We start from the raw sequence: 22291 nt of genomic DNA, 5'->3' as shown, positions 1-22291 counted from the left end.
ATGGGAGTGCCTGGAAGGTATTCTGAACACCTGCCACCGGAGCCGCAACTTCCTCTAGACCACACCCGCTTCCTCCATCAGAAATAATCCCTCTGAACTCTCACCCAGCATCTGCCAGCTGAGAGCCTGACCTATGGGGGAGGGGAAACCAAGGCCCAGAGACACTGAGTAACTCGCCCAGTGGAAGATTTGGGACCTCAGAGCCTGACCGTCTGGCTGCTGCTCTTACCACTGGGCCTGCCCACCCCTGGATGCCAGAAGCGGTTGAAAGGTACTGACAGTCGGAATGGCCAGCCCTTTATCCAGACACACTGAGCACAGGGTGCCGGGGTGGGTTTGAAATCTGGATCTGGCCCAGCCTGGGTCTGTGGTAGGCAGCTAGTTCAGGGCAGGAGATGCGGCCCTGTGGGAACACGTCTAAACTCACATGAGCGGCAGAGCGCTGGAGACAAACAGACCTGAGCGCCAAGAGAGCTGCGTTCTACGCCTGGCCCTGCTGTCAGACCGCGAGCAGGTCTCTGCCCCTCACTGTGCCTCAGTTTCTCCTTCTCGCCTTGGGGCGCTGTGGGGGGTGAATGAATTTTTGGATCCTCTAAGCCAATTGTTCTGTACACTGGCACAGCATAGTCTGCCAGCCCCAGGAGTTAAGACCCCAACATCACTGAAACAAGTGGGCCTGGGGGCGAGGGCAGGTTTCACCCGAGAGTTTGTGTTTCTTCCTTTCGCTCTTTGTGCTGTGCCACTGAGATCTATACATCGCTTTAGACTGTATCGTATGCAAGGTTTAAATGGTGCAGTCATTGTTTCAAGGCTTGTGAAACTAAAGCCTGCAATAAATAAGCCAGGGTATGTCTACACTACCCCCCTAGTTCGAACTAGGGGGGTAGTGTAGACATACCCACAGTGATTAAGTCTCCTGGGAGTGTCCTGGTTTCCCTTGGTTCTAAAATAAATTGAACCCCACGACACGGGGTGGGCAATACTTTCTGACCGGGGGCCACTCCAAGATTTTGGAGAGTGATCAAGGGTATTAATGGAGAGGGTGCGGGGTCTGGGATGCAGGTTGGCTGCAGAGGGGAGCTTGGGGGGAGGCTTTGGGGTGCAGGAGGGCGAGTGGAGTCTGGGAGGGAGTTTGGTTGTGACCTAGGGCAGGTGACAGGAGGGCAGGAGTCTGGGGTGCGTCCTAGGGTAGACGTGGAGGCTCTTGTACATTTCAGAGGAGGAATGCGGAAGTGCCGATCGACTAGTGGATGGAAATTCCATCAACTACTTGACTAGTCAATTTAACATCCTTAGCTCCGGCGGGGCCCAGACATGCTCTCTTGGCCAGATGGAGCAGCCATTCCCTGGCTCGGGGGCAGCCTGGACCCCCCCTTGGCTCACCCTGGGGAGCAGCTGCTTGCTACAATAGCCCAGCGAGCGGCACGGTGAGTGATCAGGCCAGGAACTGCCTCCCGGCTGGGGAAGGGGTTCCCCGTCCGTCCTGCAGCGACTCCGCACGCTGCACTGGCAACCGGCCGGGGGGCATGGTGGCGGGCGTCAGAGGCCAGGTTGCCTTTCCAAACTGCCAAGTGTGGCGTTTATCCCCGTCTTTGCTCTGCTGGGCTCCTCTGGGCACTCCTTGGTGGGCGCGCTCCTGCTGGCTCCGCTGGGCCAGGGAGGGACATGCCCTTCGATTTGCCTGGCTCAACCGGAGCCCGGCAGCACAGCCCGTCAGGGAGCAGCAGCCTGGGGCCGAGCGAAGGGCCTGGCGGCCCCCAGCGCAGCGCTGCCGGAAACGCGAGTCATTCCTGCGTGGTGCATCTGCCAGGCCACGGACGTGCCATCCCGGCAGCCCGGAGGTGGCAGCCGCGGTGGCATTGACATTCATTGGGGTCAGCAGGGCTCGCTGCCTCCTGTGGTTCCCTGGAAAGGGGGGGCCCTGCGGCTTTTCCCCCACCCCGCCTGTTGCAGCACGGACGCCAGCCTGGGAACCGGGCGGCAGGCTGAGGCGGGGCGGAGGAGGCTGGGGGTCGCTCTGGGCAGAGTGTGGGCAGCGCTTTGCGAGGTGCTGGAATTTGGGGTGCGGGGGGGGGCTGCAGCACATCGACCGACCACTGGACAAAGGTTTCTGTCCCCTGAGTGATGGGAAGGGGGGCTGCAAAGCAAGCAGGGGGATCCTAGAGCCAATTAAGAGCCTGCCGGAAGCGAAAGAGGGCAGAGCACCCGTGGCACATGCAGGACCCCTGGGGAGGGGAAGCGGAAAGGCCACCGCTCTGGTGGAGGACACACTAGCTGCTGTGCTGCCATGAGGGTCCCTGGGCAGGAAATCGGAGCTCAGCATGGGCCCGGGACCCCCCGCCGCCCTCCCTGCACCAGTGCGGAGCCTGCCCCTGAAAGGGGAGGTTGGGACTGAAGAGAGGCTCTCCCCAAGCCTGTCCCACTGGCCTGTGAGCAAGGCGGCTCCGTAGCTGGGACTGGCATTCCCGGCAGAGCTCTCTGGCTTTGCTGGACTTTCTGCAGGGCCCTCTGGCTGCTCCAGGACAGAGGTAGCGGCTGGGGAAGAGAATTGCAGGCTCTGAGCCCCTCGTGTGCTTTGCCAGTGGCCACTGGTGATAACCTGAGGGCCGGGTCTTTACCCAGCCCCAACTTGGCCCAAACCGAGAGGCCTCCTTTTGTGCCCACCGCTGATTGGCCCCAAGACGGGGACACGCCCCGAGTGCTCTGTGCCAGGTGGTCGTACAAAGGGGTGGCGGGGGCTGGTCCTTAAACCCCAGCTGCTAGTGCTGGCCACCGTTCCTGGGGGCTGCCCTGGTGGCCTGCGCAGCGCTGCCGTTCATGCCGTGGGGCCGGGAGACGCCTCCCTCTAGGACTAGCCCCCAGCTGCATTTGGTGCTTCCTGGGTCCCGTCTCCTCCTCCCGGATCAGCGTCCGCCTCCGGCACCCGCCAGCCAGCCTGGTACGTTGGGTCAAAGATGGACAGCAGCCGCCAGGCCCCACTCTACCTAACGGCTCCTCTAAGAAAGAACCAAGGTCAAGTCCCCATGAGCGCGCACCGTGTGTCTCTCCCCGGTCCCAGGCTAAGAGCTCACTGGGAGCGCGTCACACCCCGGAGTGGGTCTCAGATGGCCCTGAGGGACACAGCCTGGGTCTTTAGCTCCTGTTTTCTGCCCGGGACAGCCCAGAGAGGATCCCGGGTAGCGGCCATCACATGGCGCGTGAGAGCACGTTCCCAGGGTGCGCCTTGGAGCTGCTGTCTCCCCCTGCGACTCGTGCGCCTGGGCCGCTCCTGAAGGGGTGCCGGGAGGGGGGGGGTCCCTGCAGAGGGGCGCAGGAGCCAGAGGCGTTCAAGGCGTCGCTGCGGCAGGCACGAGCCGAGCCCCGTTAAATCGCCAGCGGGCCAGGCTGTTCCGGGAGCTGCCTGTGCCCGTCTGGCAGAGGGAGCCGCGGCGCGGATGGCATTTTGCCAGCCTGCCAAAGCTCTCTCCTCATTTAGCTGCTGCCAGCTGCTCCGTGGCTCGTCGCCTGCCTGCGTGTGCGGATTGAGCACAAACCCAGCTATTTTTAAACGGCGGGTTGCGTCTTACGTCCCTTCCCCCGCGTCTGGCGGGGAGGCCGAGGCGGGCCGGGCACACGTACGCTGGCGAGCGCGTTCCCGCCGCTCGTCGGTCCTGGTGCTTTTCCTGTGCCCATCACCGTGGTACCTGAGCCCCTTCCGGGCCAGGGCACAGCCCTATGGCTGCCCTTTCTGGCCGCGGCTCAGGGGCTCCCCGAGGCAGGAGGTTGAGTGGCTGAGTACGTGGCCATAGAGCGGGGATGCTCAGCCGTTTCCTTGCTGGCGCCCTGTGATGGAGTGTCCCAACCTTGCACTGGGGCTGCAGGGGTTAACCCTGGCCACCTGGCTGAGGAGGCTCCGCCCCCACGGCCCTACTGGGCATGCTCCAGATGGAGGCTGGCTATAAAAGCCTGTGGCACCACTCAGGTGGGCTGATGTCTGAGGTGCTGGTGCCCAGGTGCTGGCTGCAGCTGAGACCTGGCCTCAGAGGCGGAGGCGCTAGCCCAGAGCGGGGAGTTGTACCCCAGTGAGATGAGGCGGCGTCTGGAGATGCCCCTTTCGAAGGCACGACGCAGATCACGCCCGGCAGCTCAAACTGTGGCAAACTCCACGCACGTCTTTCAAGCTGGGTCCTCTGCTATTCACCTGGTGCAGACGGAGCCCAAAGAACTCGCAGGCAAAGAAACCGCCTTGCCCCTCACTTGTGGCAAAGAGACTGAACAGCATGAAAGCCCCGGAGAGCCGGTGTTGTCAGACGCCACCGTGCCACTGCCGAGGTTAATAACGGTGCCTGCCTTGCCATGCGGATCAAGCCGATTGCATTGGCATCCAGCAGGTCTTTGCTGAAAAGTGCAGATGCCCTGGGACAAAAAAAAAAAAAAGCCCTCACCAGCTGTCACCTTGCGCGGCGGCGGGTGGAAGAACAGACAGGGGAGCGCGGAACACGGTCAGGCGCCAGCTGTTGCCGGGGAGACGGGCCTCTCCGGAGAAGACCAAAAAGAGCAGCATTTCAGAGCTGTCAAGGCCATGCAGCCCCACTGTGATGAAGCTGGCTTGGGGGGGGGGGGAGGGACGAGGGGGTACGTGAGTCCTGAAGCTTCTGGGGATTGGTCGGATGAAGCAATCTCGCTCTCAAGCCGAGCTGCTCACGTTCTCCAGCTCCTGGAAACTGACAAGAGCTATTTCCTTAGAAGCACCTGGTGCGGCCTCCCCTATCAAACCCATCGGCCACCCTCCAGCAAGCACCCGTGACTCATCGCCAGCCACACTGTGATGGGGAACGTTCCCGGGAGGCGCTTCGCTCTTCTCAACACCTGCCCAGCTGTGTTCTCGTGTAAAGCGGCTCCTAAAAGGCCTGGGAATGTTGTAACCGTCTCATCTTCTTGCATGGATCAGAGGGGCTTGCTTGCTGATGGCTGGTGGGTCGAGGATGTGTCTTAGCCCTTAATGGGCCTGTCAGGGCTGTTTCCCACTCTGGCACTCCCGTTGCAGAAGGTGGGGGCCTGCAAAGACCTTAAATGCCTCCCCTCTATAGGTTCTGCTTACAAAAAAGCTCCCCAGAGTCGCAGATGCACTGATGCTGAGAAACCCTCCCTCCGCAAAAAGCTGCCACCATCAAGTGATTTTACCCTAAAAAACAGAGGGAACACTTGAATTCCTCCTCCAGGGTCCCCCAAGCTCTTTTGACCCAGAGCTTGAAAAAAGAAAAGAGAGACACAAGCTGCAGCCTCTGGCAGCTGACTACCCAGTCTTAGGCAGGCAAAGACACTCACAGATCCCCTGTTACTGTCCAGGACACAAGAATCAAATCATTGTCTTAAACAAGTGATTTTTATGAACAAACCAAAGACATACTTGAGAAAGCAGACTTGGTTGCTAGGCATACAGAGCAACGAAGTAAAACATATTAAAACACAGAGAAAATCTCTGGGAACATCTTTTAGATGGTGAGAGGAGGAGGGAAGTCCTGGATTCACACAGAGACATTTAAACCAAACAGCCAAAATAAAGAAAAATACCCTGATCACAACTAGATCCACTTTTCCCTCTACTCGCGGTCTGTGCTGATCTGTACTTCGACGTCCAGTTCACTCCCATGTCCAATATTTCTTATAGGCAGGGCTCGCCGGACTGTGGCGAGCCCCACTCACCAGCCACGCTGTCCGGTGATCTGCGTGGGTGCAGAACACCTGAACGCGGCTCTTCCAGGTTACAATCTACTTGCCTGTTGCGGGCAAGTAGATTGTATTATTTGTCGAGCCCTGGGCAAGTAGATTGTATTATTTGTTGAGCCCTGGGCAAGTAGATTGTATTATTTGCTGAGCCCTGGGCAAGTAGATTGTATTATTTGTTGAGCCCTGCTTATAGGCATGGTAATTCTGAACGCTGCATCTGCTCTCTCCAGCCCTTTTCTTAGAAATCCCCCCCAAAAGAAGAGTAGACCAGGTGTCTATATCCAATTCAGATTTCAGCACGATATCCCCATTGGTTCTTCTGGCCCCCTGCCAACACTCTTGCTAGCTACCAGGTGCTAGCCAGCACTCCTCCTAGCCATCACAGCTTGCTGATAGCTGGTGGGTCGAGATTGTGTCTTAAACCTTAATGGGCCACTGACCCCGGGGTGGAAAACTTTAAAGCCGCAGCAGTTAGGAGACTGTGCTGCTTCTATGTTTGCCGTCGTCCTGTCTTTCCCCAATTCATGGGGCTCGTTTGCTCAAACAGGCTCTTTATTCGGTACGACAAGCTCAGGTGAAGCAGCAAGAGCAGATGAACTTTTAAGGTCAAGTTTTAAAAACACAGCCTGTATTTTTGCCCACCTACGTGTAGATGTGCATGCACACACTTTTCTGGCCAAACCATGTGCCCCCGCAACCGCTCTCCCCCTACAGACCGTAGCCAGATTTTGATAACTCTGTACAGCAAAATGCCTACATACTTCATTGACATGTGCAGTTGCAGTCGGTGTGCACCCAGGCAGCTGGTAACACTTTGGGATGATTGAGTTGGGATTGGTCCTGCTTTGGGCAGGGGGCTGGACTTGATGGCTCCTGAGGTCTCTGCAGCCCTGGGAGTCTCTGATTCTAACACATCTCATCGGCTAGTGGCAGAGGCAAAGGCAGCATACCAATGCACTTGAATGTTTGCATGCCCATGGCTGTAAAAAATCAAGATTACATGCTCGATTTGCAGGCGCCGACCTGATGAAAGTATCATTTGGCTGGGCTAAGAATTCCACAGGTCAGCGGACGGGCCGCACGATCGTAATGTGAAATTGGAGACCAGGATGGGAACCGGGTGAAAATGAGTCCTTACAGAAGGAACGCTCCATCGTGCCATTATCCCTCATCACAAAAAGAAAAAAACGCATGCGCGCAGGACGCTGAATCAGCTCCAAGACGCATGCTCTTTAAGCTCTCATAAGAACATAAGAACGGCTGTACTGGGTCAGACCAAAGGTCCATCTAGCCCAGTAGCCTGTCTGCCGACAGTGGCCAGCACCAGGAGGTGCCCCAGATTGGGTGGACCGAAGACAATGATCAAGCGATTTGTCTCCTGCCATCCCTCTCCAGCCACTGACAAACAGAGGCCAAGGACACCATTTTATCCCCTGGCTAATAGCCTTTTATGGACCTAACCTCCATGAAATTATCTAGCTTATCTTTAAACTCTGTTATAGTCCTAGCCTTCACAGCCTCCTCTGGCAAGGAGTTCCACAGGTTAACTACATGCTGTGTGAAGCTCTCCCCCAGGGCCCCAGTCAGTGGGTGCTGAAGATTTTGCATTCAGCGGTGGCCTGGCAGAAACCATCGGGAAACGGGAAACGGAGCTAGTCCCTGCTGGGCAAAGCTTCCCCACCGATCTGAATGCCCTGGGTGCGGATGTGTGAGAGGAAGGCTTGCAATGTGGCATACAATGAGAGAGAGGGAGACAGGGAACGACTGGGCAATTAATGGATAAAACATGTTCAATATAGACACACACACACACCCTCTCTGTCTGCAGGAGGGGGTGGATTGCACTGCTTGGTGCTACAGAAGAGGAATTATAATCAAGTTTGGGAATTGTGAAACAATCCGGTCTCCCCCTTAGGGAAACCATCTTTCTTTGAGGTGCTACTACAGCTGTGCAAACCTACAGGTATCCGGGGGTATCCATATCCGTGGATGTCCATGAGGGAATCCGTGGTTCATTTGTGCGGCTGTAGATACAAATTGACCTCCGTTCTCTGGCCTATTCCTTCAGGCAGCTGGCGGCTGTAGTCTGCCTTAGTGTGACCTCCTCTATACGACAGGCCATCACATTTCACCCAGTTATTGCTTTATAGAGTGAAGATCCCCGCAACTGATCTACGCTCCGTGCTTCGGAGAAAGGTGAACCTCCCCCCACCACACCCATCCCTCTATGTTCCCTGCTAATCCGACCTGGGGGGGAATTCCTTCCTGACCCCTCCTCTGGAGACCAGTTCGCATGTCAGCAAGACACGTCACAGGCCTCGTAGAAAGAGGATGTTCTGTTCCATCTCAAAGGCTGGTTCGCCTCATTCAGGGTGCGTCTACACGGCATCCTTACCTCGAAATACGCTACGCAGTGTGCACCACGCAAATGGCATAGTTTATTTCGAGGTCATTTTGAAATAGCTCATTTCGAAATTTGGCGCTGTCTGCATAATGTCCCATTTTGAAATAACGTGCTATTCTGACAAGTCCCTTAACCCTTGTGGAATGAGTAGCATGCCTGTTATTTCAAAATATATTTACGGGTGCGTTTAAAGACACAGAATTGCTATTTCGGGATACTTCCGGTATCCCGAAATTGCCCCGCTGTCTAGACGTAGCCTCAAAGTCCTGCCTACAGCTGTGCAGAATCTCAGATGAGAGGCATCAGAGGAAAGTGAAAAAAAAAAGGCCTAGACTATATCAAGCCAGTGCTTCCTCAGGGAAAAGCAAACCTACCTGACATTTGCAGGCAACAGGTTAAAGTCCTGGAGCATGACATTTGATTACAGTCATGGTCTCAGTGCAACAGTGCAAGCGCTGTGAAGTGCAGAAAGCAATGCAGGCAATTGTATTCTCCATAGGGGAAGGGCACTTGATCTCTGACAGCAGATAGATACTCTGAGGAACCTGTTGCCATCCAAAAAAACAAAAAAAATCTCATTTAAAAGGCATTTTTGCTCAGCCTCTGGCACAGCAAAGTAAGAGCCACTCAGCAGTTCCAAGATTGCATTTTGCAAAAGGCAGAAACATAGCGTCTCTCCAACTTTGCTCTAAAAATCAAGAATTTGGGAGCTCGGAGCAGGACTGAAAATTTGACATGAGAAATTCTCCCTTCCCCGCGAAAGAGCTGGAGTAAGCACGCTCGCCCGTCTACACAGCTCTGCAGAAAGAGTCGGTCTTCAGACCAGTTAAGCCACTGGGAAGTAACGATCACTCTCCTGACTTTGCTTTAAAAAAAGAAAACAAAGCAATCGCTGATTAATTCGTTCGGTCTCAGAATTTGTTTTTCAGCCGAACTGATTGGGAGGCGAATCCTGTTTACTGGGCCTTGGACAGATGGAACAGATCAATGGAGCTGAAAGGAGCCATCCTTCTACAAAAGAATTTCAAAACTCGCTTACAAAGGGAGACAGCTGGAGTGTAATTCACTTGCAAATTCAACACTATCAACTAGGACTGTATAAGGATCTCAGCTGGTTAATGCACTACAAAGGCAATTTCCCCTCTCTGGATAGTCACGTCTCCAGACCAAATGCTGTGAATGATCCACTTCTACCCTGACTTGATTAGCTTCGTTAACACAAGCAACTTCTTCCTTATATCTAACCCCTGCTTCTGTAGCTAACTTCCACTCCCATTGATCTGATGAAGTGGGCTTTCTGCACAAAAGCTTATGACCCGAGAAAAGTTAGTGTCACAGGACTCCTTGTGTTATGCTTATAAGAAGCACATGGGATCTTTTGCAGGGAAAAGGCAATATGCCGTGTTTATTGAGAATACAGTAGAAAAGCAGCTAGCATATGCTTACACACACACACACACACACACACACACACTCACACGTTCTCTTGCCAGTTGATGTTCATCGTTCCCCGCCTGTTCCTTACATTCACTAGCTGGCCAAGCTAGTGATGTACAAGGCTCGGGACCAGGTTCCTTTCAGCCCGGGCTGAGATCCCCGTGGAAGTGGCAGACGAACCCAACGTCTGTGGCAATGTGGCTTTGTCTTCTACCATTTCCTTGCATTGGGGCCGATGGGGTTGGGCATCCTCATGCTGGCTTGTTTTCCTAAGTCGTTCCTCTCCTCCCTCAGCTATTGTCCCATCAGGCTGGTTTCGGTCACTGCTGTCTTGTCTGGATTGAGAACTGCCTGCCTTCCTCCTGCAGAGTCACTATGCCCCCTTCTCACGGTTTGGTGTGGCGTCTCCGTACCCTCTCGCGTGTCCTGGTGCCTCCCTAGAACACCTGGCGATGGCCTTTCCTGTTATCTCCTAACGCTCAGGGGCTGTGTCTAGACTGCATCCCTTTTTCGTAAAAGGGATGCAAATTAGACACATCGCAATTGCAAATGAAGCGGGGATTTAAATCTCCCCCGCTTCATTAGCATAAAAATGGCTGCTGCGTTTTTCCGGCTCGGAGCTTTGCCGGAAAAAAGCGCCAGTCTAGACGCGGATCTGTCGGAAAATAAAGCCTTTTCCGAAAGATCCCTGCCCACCTGCTAGCCCTGGCACCCTGCCCTAGCCCATCGAACTCAGGCTGCCGGGCCAGTGACTCTGTGCAGCCCAGTCACAGCGGGCAGGCCTGGCCAAGGGAGGGTCTGGCTCAGGGGGCTTCCTCGGCCACACGGGGGGTCTGTGCTTCCTGCCTTCCCAGGGAGGAGGGAGAGGTCGTGAAGCTTGGGTCTTACGCCGACCTGGCACGGAGGTGCCCAAGCAGGGAACAGCAGGGCGGGGCTTAGAACCCAGCTCTAGTGGCTCCCAGCCCCGTGGCCGTTTGCCTGGCTTTGTCTGGGCTGAGCACTGGCAGACGCAAACACAGCGCAGCTGGTAGGTACCGGATGTGAGTGAAGGGACTTGATAACATCGTCTGGCTTGGCCTGGTCAGCCCCTGCCCTGCCCTCTCTGTCGATTCGTGTAAGCTCAGCTGCCCTGTGCCTCAGTTTCCCGCCTGCAGAACAGCCATGCTCCCGCTGGCCTGGCTTGCGGGGCTGCTGATGGGAGTGCCTGGAAGGTATTCTGAACACCTGCCACCGGAGCCGCAACTTCCTCTAGACCACACCCGCTTCCTCCATCAGAAATAATCCCTCTGAACTCTCACCCAGCATCTGCCAGCTGAGAGCCTGACCTATGGGGGAGGGGAAACCAAGGCCCAGAGACACTGAGTGACTCACCCAGTGGAAGATTTGGGACCTCAGAGCCTGACCGTCTGGCTGCTGCTCTTACCACTGGGCCTGCCCACCCCTGGATGCCAGAAGCGGTTGAAAGGTACTGACAGTCGGAATGGCCAGCCCTTTATCCAGACACACTGAGCACAGGGTGCCGGGGTGGGTTTGAAATCTGGATCTGGCCCAGCCTGGGTCTGTGGTAGGCAGCTAGTTCAGGGCAGGAGATGCGGCCCTGTGGGAACACGTCTAAACTCACATGAGCGGCAGAGCGCTGGAGACAAACAGACCTGAGCGCCAAGAGAGCTGCGTTCTACGCCTGGCCCTGCTGTCAGACCGCGAGCAGGTCTCTGCCCCTCACTGTGCCTCAGTTTCTCCTTTTCGCCTTGGGGCGCTGTGGGGGGTGAATGAATTTTTGGATCCTCTAAGCCAATTGTTCTGTACACTGGCACAGCATAGTCTGCCAGCCCCAGGAGTTAAGACCCCAACATCACTGAAACAAGTGGGCCTGGGGGCGAGGGCAGGTTTCACCCGAGAGTTTGTGTTTCTTCCTTTCGCTCTTTGTGCTGTGCCACTGAGATCTATACATCGCTTTAGACTGTATCGTATGCAAGGTTTAAATGGTGCAGTCATTGTTTCAAGGCTTGTGAAACTAAAGCCTGCAATAAATAAGCCAGGGTATGTCTACACTACCCCCCTAGTTCGAACTAGGGGGGTAGTGTAGACATACCCACAGTGATTAAGTCTCCTGGGAGTGTCCTGGTTTCCCTTGGTTCTAAAATAAATTGAACCCCACGACACGGGGTGGGCAATACTTTCTGACTGGGGACCACTCCAAGATTTTGAAGAGTGATCAAGGGTATTAATGGAGAGGGTGCGGGGTCTGGGATGCAGGTTGGCTGCAGAGGGGAGCTTGGGGGGAGGCTTTGGGGTGCAGGAGGGCGAGTGGAGTCTGGGAGGGAGTTTGGTTGTGACCTAGGGCAGGTGACAGGAGGGCAGGAGTCTGGGGTGCGTCCTAGGGTAGACGTGGAGGCTCTTGTACATTTCAGAGGAGGAATGCGGAAGTGCCGATCGACTAGTTGATGGAAATTCCATCAACTACTTGACTAGTCAATTTAACATCCTTAGCTCCGGCGGGGCCCAGACATGCTCTCTTGGCCAGATGGAGCAGCCATTCCCTGGCTCGGGGGCAGCCTGGACCCCCCCTTGGCTCACCCTGGGGAGCAGCTGCTTGCTACAATAGCCCAGCGAGCGGCACGGTGAGTGATCAGGCCAGGAACTGCCTCTCGGCTGGGGAAGGGGTTCCCCGTCCGTCCTGCAGCGACTCCGCACGCTGCACTGGCAACCGGCCGGGGGGCATGGTGGCGGGCGTCAGAGGCCAGGTTGCCTTTCCAAACTGCCAAGTGTGGCGTTTATCCCCGTCTTTGCTCTGCTGGGCTCCTCTGGGCACTCCGTGGTGGGTGCGCTCCTGCTGGCTCCGCTGGGCCAGGGAGGGACGTGCCCTTCGATTTGCCTGGCTCAACCGGAGCCCGGCAGCACAGCCCCTCAGGGAGCAGCAGCCTGGGGCCGAGCGAAGGGCCTGGCGGCCCCCAGCGCAGCGCTGCCGGAAACGCGAGTCATTCCTGCGTGGTGCATCTGCCAGGCCACGGACGTGCCATCCCGGCAGCCCGGAGGTGGCAGCCGCGGTGGCATTGACATTCATTGGGGTCAGCAGGGCTCGCTGCCTCCTGTGGTTCCCTGGAAAGGGGGGGCCCTGCGGCTTTTCCCCCACCCCGCCTGTTGCAGCACGGACGCCAGCCTGGGAACCGGGCGGCAGGCTGAGGCGGGGCGGAGGAGGCTGGGGGTCGCTCTGGGCAGAGTGTGGGCAGCGCTTTGCGAGGTGCTGGAATTTGGGGTGCGGGGGGGGCTGCAGCACATCGACCGACCACTGGACAAAGGTTTCTGTCCCCTGAGTGATGGGAAGGGGGGCTGCAAAGCAAGCAGGGGGATCCTAGAGCCAATTAAGAGCCTGCCGGAAGCGAAAGAGGGCAGAGCACCCGTGGCACATGCAGGACCCCTGGGGAGGGGAAGCGGAAAGGCCACCGCTCTGGTGGAGGACACACTAGCTGCTGTGCTGCCATGAGGGTCCCTGGGCAGGAAATCGGAGCTCAGCATGGGCCCGGGACCCCCCGCCGCCCTCCCTGCACCAGTGCGGAGCCTGCCCCTGAAAGGGGAGGTTGGGACTGAAGAGAGGCTCTCCCCAAGCCTGTCCCACTGGCCTGTGAGCAAGGCGGCTCCGTAGCTGGGACTGGCATTCCCGGCAGAGCTCTCTGGCTTTGCTGGACTTTCTGCAGGGCCCTCTGGCTGCTCCAGGACAGAGGTAGCGGCTGGGGAAGAGAATTGCAGGCTCTGAGCCCCTCGTGTGCTTTGCCAGTGGCCACTGGTGATAACCTGAGGGCCGGGTCTTTACCCAGCCCCAACTTGGCCCAAACCGAGAGGCCTCCTTTTGTGCCCACCGCTGATTGGCCCCAAGACGGGGACACGCCCCGAGTGCTCTGTGCCAGGTGGTCGTACAAAGGGGTGGCGGGGGCTGGTCCTTAAACCCCAGCTGCTAGTGCTGGCCACCGTTCCTGGGGGCTGCCCTGGTGGCCTGCGCAGCGCTGCCGTTCATGCCGTGGGGCCGGGAGACGCCTCCCTCTAGGACTAGCCCCCAGCTGCATTTGGTGCTTCCTGGGTCCCGTCTCCTCCTCCCGGATCAGCGTCCGCCTCCGGCACCCGCCAGCCAGCCCGGTACGTTGGGTCAAAGAAGGACAGCAGCCGCCAGGCCCCACTCTACCTAACGGCTCCTCTAAGAAAGAACCAAGGTCAAGTCCCCATGAGCGCGCACCGTGTGTCTCTCCCCGGTCCCAGGCTGAGAGCTCACTGGGAGCGCGTCACACCCCGGAGTGGGTCTCAGATGGCCCTGGGGGACACAGCTTGGGTCTTTAGCTCCTGTTTTCTGCCCGGGACAGCCCAGAGAGGATCCCGGGTAGCGGCCATCACATGGCGCGTGAGAGCACGTTCCCAGGGTGCGCCTTGGAGCTGCTGTCTCCCCCTGCGACTCGTGCGCCTGGGCCGCTCCTGAAGGGGTGCCGGGAGGGGGGGGGTCCCTGCAGAGGGGCGCAGGAGCCAGAGGCGTTCAAGGCGTCGCTGCGGCAGGCACGAGCCGAGCCCCGTTAAATCGCCAGCGGGCCAGGCTGTTCCGGGAGCTGCCTGTGCCCGTCTGGCAGAGGGAGCCGCGGCGCGGATGGCATTTTGCCAGCCTGCCAAAGCTCTCTCCTCATTTAGCTGCTGCCAGCTGCTCCGTGGCTCGTCGCCTGCCTGCGTGTGCGGATTGAGCACAAACCCAGCTATTTTTAAACGGCGGGTTGCGTCTTACGTCCCTTCCCCCGCGTCTGGCGGGGAGGCCGAGGCGGGCCGGGCACACGTACGCTGGCGAGCGCGTTCCCGCCGCTCGTCGGTCCTGGTGCTTTTCCTGTGCCCATCACCGTGGTACCTGAGCCCCTTCCGGGCCAGGGCACAGCCCTATGGCTGCCCTTTCTGGCCGCGGCTCAGGGGCTCCCCGAGGCAGGAGGTTGAGTGGCTGAGTACGTGGCCATAGAGCGGGGATGCTCAGCCGTTTCCTTGCTGGCGCCCTGTGATGGAGTGTCCCAACCTTGCACTGGGGCTGCAGGGGTTAACCCTGGCCACCTGGCTGAGGAGGCTCCGCCCCCACGGCCCTACTGGGCATGCTCCAGATGGAGGCTGGCTATAAAAGCCTGTGGCACCACTCAGGTGGGCTGATGTCTGAGGTGCTGGTGCCCAGGTGCTGGCTGCAGCTGAGACCTGGCCTCAGAGGCGGAGGCGCTAGCCCAGAGCGGGGAGTTGTACCCCAGATGCTCAGTGTGTTTTGGTTGGATTCCCCACCCAGGTAGCAGTGCTGCACCCCACCACTGGCAGGGCCCTGAGCTGGGACCCCCTACCCCTCCGCACCAACCCCACAAGGGGCTCTAGCCTTCCTTGTACTAGTGACTCTGGCTGCTAGGCCACGCTGCCCTGTGTGCAGGGAGCGGTGCTAGTGACTCTGGCTGCTAGGCCACGCTGCCCTGCGGCTGGGGAGCGGTGCTAGTGACTCTAGCTGCTAGGCCATGCTGCCCTGCGGCCAGGGAGCGGTGCTAGTGACTCTGGCTGCTAGGCCACGCTGCCCTGCGGCTGGGGAGCGGTGCTAGTGACTCTGGCTGCTAGGCCACGCTGCCCTGCGGCTGGGGAGCGGTGCTAGTGACTCTGGCTGCTAGGCCATGCTGCCCTGCGGCCAGGGAGCGGTGCTAGTGACTCTGGCTGCTAGGCCATGCTGCCCTGTGGCTGGGGAGCGGTGCTAGTGACTCTAGCTGCTAGGCCATGCTGCCCTGCGGCCGGGGAGCGGTGCTAGTGACTCTGGCTGCTAGGCCACGCTGCCCTGCGGCTGGGGAGCGGTGCTAGTGACTCTAGCTGCTAGGCCATGCTGCCCTGTGGCTGGGGAGCGGTGCTAGCGACTTCGGATGTTCAGAGGCACGTGGGGTTGAACTCAAAGGAGGGGCCTCAGCGGCCCACCCCCCCTCAGGGGGAGAGGGGGGCTCGCCCCACGGCAGGCCCCCAGCCTGGCTGTGCCACAGCAGCTTGTTTTCTGCATGTGCAATCCAGGGCTGGCGGAAGGGGGGCAACTCTCTGGGGCCAGGCAGCACAGGGCCCCCAAGGTCGTTTTCTGCCCCTGCTTGGCAGACCCCTGAAAGCTGCTCCTGGCCCCTCGGAGCCCTGGCTAGACCCACAGCCATAGCGAGTTAGGTGCCACCCCTGCCCTGGCCGCTCTGCCAGCCTGGATGTCCTGGTCTCTGCTTCCCAGCCCACTCTCTGCACCTCCTCCTGCTTTGTAGACTCTGGCAAGTGATGGACACCCAGCATGGCCCAGAACCCAGCCGTTCCCTGCACCCCGCCCTGGGGGGGCTTAGAGGACATCTCCGCCCCCCCGGACTTTGCGGCTGGAACTCGGAGGCGCCCGGCTCGTGGGAGCTGCCCCTGCCATGCAGAGAGCGGCTGCCCCGGGGAGCTCAGCGTCACTGGCTCCTTGCCGACGTGCCGGAGAAGAGAGCGCAGCGCTTGCCGGGCGGGGTGGGAAGGGGGCAGCAGGCGGGTCGAACACGCCGGATTTATTTGGTGTGTTGATTTGTTTCAGGCAATCGGAGGAATCGTGTCACCAGCGACGCCGGGGCCAGCCTGCGCTCCCCTTCTTTGGCCCCCCCCGAGCCGTCCTCCTCCAGGCAGCCCCCTCTCCCCCTCCAGCCCGGCTGAGCGCCCACCTCTCCCATCACAGCCTGGATGCTCCACCTGAGGCCTGGCGCAGCCTCCAGCGGGGCCCCTCGCGGCTTCCCCCAGTCCCGTTCCACCTTCACGATGACATCCCGCACCGCCTTCTCCACCTGGCCGCACAGCGCCTCGGCCAGCTCCACCCGGTCTGCCGCCGCCACGGCCTGCGCCGCCTCCGCTAGGATGCCCCGCAGCGCGCCCTCCACCTGGGCGTGCACCGCCCCGGTCAGCCGGCGCAGCACGGGGAACCTCTGGGCCTGCTCCACCCGCGCCAGGTCCCGCATGGCCAGCAGCAGGATGTCGTGCACGGCCGCAGCCACTTGCGCGTACACCGCCTGCAGGACGGGCTCCGCTGCCGCCTCCATCGGCCGGGCTCTTCCCTCGGCCTGCAAGGCCTTCAGCTGCGCCGCCGCAGCGCTGGCTTGGCTCTGCGCCAGCCGGGCCTGGAGCTGGGCCACGGTCCCCAGGATCCGCGGGAGGGCCAGCAGGGTTGGCGCGGCGTCGGCGGGGGCCCACGCGGGGTCGCTCAGCACCTCTTCCCATGCCGCCTGCAGCTTGTCCCAGTCAGCCCGCACCTCTTCCCAGCCGGCCTGCAGCTCGGCGCGGCGCCGCACCCCGCCCGCATCGCCGACGCTCTGCTCCCCTGGGGCTCGGAGCTGCCCTATGGGGCCCTTCCTCCACCCCTGGCAGAGAGAATGGAACGAAAACGGGGTGAGGCTCCTTCGCTCTGGCCCGTTACCTGATCCCCCTTTCCTCCCCGGCTTAGCATCCTCTGAGTCTTGGGGCACCCCCCCCCCGCCTGCTCCTGGGAGAGGGAAGAGCCTGAACTCCCCACTCAGGGTTTTATTGGCCATGGCTGAGAATTACCCAGGGGTGGGTGTGTGTGTGTGGGGGGGGGGGGGGGGGCGTTGGTTTGCAGCTCCACAGTCCCTTGGAATGCAGCAGCTTTCCAGGGCAGCAAGGCCAGGAAGTGGGGTGTGGGGTGGGGGGGGGAAGAGATCTGTCCAGCCCAGCTGTGTGGGTCTGGGCATGGGGCAGAGAACTCAGGTTCTTCAGAAATTCCCGGCTCGGTGCAGCTGGTTTTAAAAAGCAACTCAAGTGGCACCGGCAAGGCAGCCTGGGTAGGCTCAGGCCCGGGTCCCATGGGGGCAGGAGGGGCTCCAGAGCGGGGCCAGAGGAAAGCTGCTTTGCCTAGGACAGCAGGCCCCCCCCCCCCAGCAAAAGCAGGGCCAGGAGACGCTGCAGGGAGGGGGGGCTGTGGAGAGCTGGGTTTTAACAAAAACCAGTGTGGGGAGGCTTTCTCTGACTCCTAGAACTGGGAGGGACCTCGAGAGTCATCAGGGCCAGTCCCCCGCCCTCACGGCAGGACCCAGCACCGTCTAGAACATCCCTGACAGGTGTCTGTCCAACCTGCTCTTCCATATCCCCAGCGATGGAGATTCCACAGCCCGCTAGGCAACTTATCCCAGTGTTGAGCCACCCTGGGGCTATGTCTACACTCGCGGCTTCTTGTGCGAGTAATATGCAAATGAGGCTAAGCGTGGAATATCGCCGAGCCTCATTTGCATACCTTATGAGCCACCATTTTTTTCAGAAGAGGCTCTTGCGCCAGAAGGAGCGTCTACACGGCCCCTTCTTGCGCGAGAAAACCCCTCTAGTGCAAGGCCGTTCTTCCTGAGAAGTAATCGGTGTAACGACATTGCGCAAGAGGGGTTTTCTCGCGCAAGAAGGGGCCGTGTAGACGCTTCTTCTTGCGCAAGAGCCTCTTCTGGAAAAAAATGGTGGCTCATTAGGTATGCAAATGAGGCTGAGCAATATTCCACTGTAGCCTCATTTGCATATTACTCGCGCAGGAAGCCACTAGTGTAGACATAGCCGGGCAGTTTTTCCTGATGTCCAACCTCAGCCGCCCTGGCTGCAGTTTCAGCCCCTTACTCCTTGTCCTTCCTCAGAGGCCAAGCAGAACAATCCCCCCCCTCCTGGTCACACCCTTTTTGATACTTGAGAGCTGCTCTGCTGTCCCCTCTCAGCCTTCTCCTTTCCAAACAAGCCCCGTTCTTTCGGGCTGGCATTGGCCGAGATTTGCGGCTGGAACTCAGCGAGCGCGGGGCCGAGCGCCGGCGCAGGGCGTGGAAGGGGGCCGGCTGGAGGGTGGGTGGCGATGCGGGTCCCAGGGGCCGGTCGAATGATCTCCCGCTTCCTGCTCACGCCTCCTGTGCACCTGGCTGCTCCTTCTCATGCCCCCACTGCCCCTTGTCCTTCCTGGGCTCCAGCCCGGCCCCCGGAGCTCCCGGCCAGCTGTGGGTCCTCGGGGCCGGGCAGGCCTTGCCTCCCCAGCAGCGATCCTCCGAACCTTCAGCAGGGGGTTGTCCCATGGGTGAAAGCCCAGCTAGGGAAGGCAAGCACAAGCCCCACCCCTTCTGTCGGAAGCCACGCCCCTTTCCCCAAGACCACGCCCCTTCGACAACCTTCCGTTCCCAGCCAAGTCCCAGTCTCCAAGCTTGATCCTTCGTGCTCACCTGGCGGGCTGGGACCGTTTTGGGAGGGCAGGGCCTTCCCTTGCCCACAATACCCACCACCCATGGCCTCACCGGAGTTGTCACGCACTGGCCTGGCTGTGCAATTGGGCCCAGGGCCGCCTCGGTTGGGCTTCTCCCGCGCCAGGCCTGCTCAGCCTTCCCCGTGCTGTCGTCTGTGACCTTCCCCCCCCGTCCTGCGTGGGACTCACCTCCCTCAGCAGAGCCACCAGCTCGGCCTGCGCTGCGGCCAGCTCGGCCCGCGCCTGCTCGTGGCTGGCCTGCAGCCGGGCCGTGGCCGCGCGGATGTGGCCCTGCGCGCAGCTGAGCCTCGCTGCGATGCTCTGCTCCATGGGGGCGCTGGTCCAGCCCTAGAGGCCAGAGCGGTGGCTGGTTCACACTGCCCCATCTCCCCTTCCTGCCCCCCCAAATGCCGCGGCAGAGGGCAAACCCACCGGTTCCCTAGGGCCCAAGAGCCGGGGGTGGGTTCCTGGGCTGATGAGGCGGAGCTGCCCTCAGGCCCGGCTGGAAACCTGTCCCCGGCCGTGGGGCTGGGATCCAGACAGGCAGGTCCCCCCTGGGAGGAGCAGGTGCTGGCCGGGCAGGGACAGGGGAGCCCAGGGCCGGCTGCAGGGTGTGCCAAGTCCCCATGCCCCATGCGGGCAGTGATTAGCCCCTGGCAGGCGCATGCAGGGACCCAGAGCTCGGCAGCTGCAGCTTGTGCCGTGGCCTGGGGGCAGGTCTGGGGAGGCTGGCGGGTTGGGGTCGAAGGACCTGCCCTGCACGGGCCTTCCTCCCTCACAGAGGGGCCCCGGCAGGGCTAAGAGACTCCCCCAGGCCTTTGCCGCCAGGCCTGGCTCCGGGTGCGGGGCCTGGCAGCGCACCGCTCAGTGGCTGGGTGGGGTGTCAGGTGAGTTCTGGGGCAGATGCTCCCGCGTCTCCCTGGGGTGCCAGGTTTGCAGAAATCATGGTGGTGCCCAGAGACTGCACCCCTCCCCCATTCAACTCCCCTCCCTCCCCCCACCTGCCTACGGCTCGGAGGGACTTTGGGTAGGGGAAGGGAGGCGGGCTCTGGGGCTGTACCGCTCAGGAGAGAGTCAAATGCTGCCCAGCAGCGTGTGCTTCTCCTGGTGGTGCACATCCACCCATGCCGCGGTGCACAGAACAAAATTTATTCCACACACGGGTGGAAATAAATTAGAGGGGACATTGCGCTGGGGCAGACCGTGGGTGTGGAGGGAGGATTCGGGGGGGCGTGGCTGCAGGGGGGGCGGCTGGGGTGCAGGCTCTGGAATGGAGTCAGGGGATTAAAGGTGCAAGAGGGGTACTGGCTCTGAGAGGGTGTGGGGTGAAGCAGGTGTGGGGAGGGGGTGTGAAGTGCCAGGCTTACCTGCATCACTCCCCCACCCAGCAGTGGCTCCTGAGGGGGTCTCCAGGCCCTGCTCCCGCAGGCTCCCCGCCATACAGCCCCCGGGAGCAGTGCACGGAGACCCCTCCTTCCTTGGGCTGCAGCTGCTGGGGACGTGGCTGCAGCCTCGCTACACTGCCCATGGGGATGGCAGGGCCCCTGGGGCGTTTTGAGTTGCCAGGGGGGTGGCAGGCGGGGGCTGGGGGTCTATGGGGGGCTCGGGTAGGGGAAGGGCAGGCACACAGGGAGTGGCAGGCGGGGGCTGGGAGTCCATAGGGGGCACGGGGGATGACAGGCAGGGGCTGAGGGTGTATGGGGAGGCACGGGGGAAGGGCAGGTGCACAGGGGGCAGCAGGCGGGGGCTGGGGGTGTATGGGGGGCACGGGGGAAGGGCAGGCACACAGGGGGCAGCAGGCAGTGAGGTTTGGTGGTGCCCGGCCCTGAGCCAGGGCTACTCCTGGTACCGGGGCACCGTGGGCCCCTATAACTGGTCGCCTGCTCTCTGGGGCCATGGGGACAGGCCAGCGCAGCCCCCAAACCAGCTGCCCCCAGCTCCAGCCAGGAGGGCTCCAGCTGGCTCTTACCGGCACGTGGCCTGTACCCAGGGGCACCGGGAGCCGCTCGTTACGGGGCCCTTCTGTGCCTACAGCAGCCGCCCTCCCACAGCCCGGCAGCAGCTCCCCTCCCCACCAGCGTCTCCCAGCCGCCTGCTCTTCTAGAACCAGCTGCCTGTGACCTCAGAGCCACGCTGCCACGGGCCTTGTCACCCGGCCCCCAGCTCAGCCATGGGCCGTCCCTGCCAGGCTGCCTCCCCCAGTGGTTAGAGCAGGGGCCTGGCGCAGGTCACCTGGGGCTACCCCCAGCTCTGCCACTCCCCTGCAGGGGCCTCTCCCCTCCCCGTGGCCTCAGCAACCCCCGCTGCTCGCTGGGGCCAGTGCCGTGCCCCCACACGTTGTGGGGGCAGCCTGGGGCTGTGGGGTGGGGAAAGTGGTCTAGGCAGGGGTGCATGGAGAGCAGTTACCCCGTGGCCTGGTTGCCCCCCCAACCCGCCCCCTCAGCTTCTCCCCCCGTGCCCTCGCCCTGCCTTTTCCTCAGCAGGCGCCAAGCCTCCCCCCACGACACCCTCCGCAAGCCAGCCTGGCACAGCCGGCACTCGGCTACCCCCCGCACTGTCCATACTGCCGGTGTGAGAGTCCTCCTCTCCCCCCCCCTCCAGGGCTGGACCCCCACACTGTGTTTGTGCAGGTCTGGGTCCCACAGGCACCAGTGCGGGGTGCATACGTGTGTGTGTGTGTGTGTGTGTGTGTGTGAGAGAGAGAGAGAGGCGAGGGGTGTCTGTGTGTCCCATAGGCTCCACAGTACTTAACAGCTGTAACATTTTCTTAACTCCTTGCAAGTCAATTTCTGGGGCCCTCACCAACTCTTGTCTGCTTGTCTTGGCTGCTAAGATAGGCCCCTCCCCTTGCGCCCCCCCCATTGTCAGTCCTGTGGGCCGACATTGCGTCGTGCGGTGGATGTTGCTGGCTGGGTTTGGCTCATGCGCTGGGCTGCAGGACACGTTTCTCGCTAAACTTTTCCATCCCTGTGCGGAATCAACTTTTTAATGCGCACCAAGGCCTGTGGGAATGTGCACCACAGACCCTAGCTGTGGGCTCGGCTAATCAGCTGGGTGGCATTGGGACCACTCCTGAGCGGCTGCACAAGCCCCCAGCTCACCGGGAACACTGCTGTGGGGTGGGAACTGAGCGGCTAAGCCTGGCCAGGCCTGCTACAGGCATCCCTCCGATTGCTGTGTTTCAGGTCCCACAATGGGCCTGCAAACGCCCCCCCAAAATGGGCCAGGAGAGCAGTGGACCTAGCTCACAATCCGCCCCCCCCCCACTTTATTTTCTAAAGGCTGGGCTGGGCTCAGTTCCCACCCCTCTGGAACACCCCACCCCTGCCCCTGCATGAGTCGGCAGGGGGGGGGGTCAGGCTGGCGGCTCCCTCGGCGACTCACACAGCCCCGCTAGCGTACCGGTGCCCTTGCCACACGCAGCTGGGCCTCCCCACCTGGCCACACGGCGGAGGATGCGGGTGGGGCAAGTCCAGCGATGGCTTTTCTGTCTGAGACCGTGA

General features: G+C 60.5%; 1 protein-coding gene across 1 annotated transcript; it reads right to left on the bottom strand.

Moving 5' to 3' along the window:
* Nucleotides 1–16072: 16072 nt before the first annotated feature.
* Nucleotides 16073–20896, bottom strand: LOC142831038 (uncharacterized). The gene is made up of 3 exons (XM_075939903.2): nucleotides 20758–20896; nucleotides 18978–19136; nucleotides 16073–16932 (listed from the first exon to the last, which is right to left on the bottom strand). Exons 2-3 carry the CDS (start codon nucleotides 19116–19118, stop codon nucleotides 16093–16095), a joined length of 981 nt encoding a protein of 326 aa, XP_075796018.2. The 5' UTR covers nucleotides 19119–19136; nucleotides 20758–20896; the 3' UTR covers nucleotides 16073–16092.
* Nucleotides 20897–22291: the final 1395 nt, after the last annotated feature.

This window comes from Pelodiscus sinensis, chromosome 12 (genome assembly GCF_052426305.1).
Source record: "Pelodiscus sinensis isolate ZL-2025 chromosome 12, ASM5242630v1, whole genome shotgun sequence".
NCBI lineage: Eukaryota > Metazoa > Chordata > Testudines > Trionychidae > Pelodiscus > Pelodiscus sinensis.
Note: the sequence above shows the minus strand (reverse complement) of the source record. Positions and strands in the feature narration are given on the sequence as shown.

Coding starts and splice junctions, on each gene's coding strand:
- LOC142831038 (XM_075939903.2), bottom strand. CDS start 19,118: ATGGAGCAGAGCATCGCAGCGAGGCTCAGCTGCGCGCAGGGCCACATC. Junction 16,933..18,977: donor TGGTGGCTCTGCTGAGGGAG/GTGAGTCCCACG, acceptor TCTCTCTGCCAG/GGGTGGAGGAAGGGCCCCAT.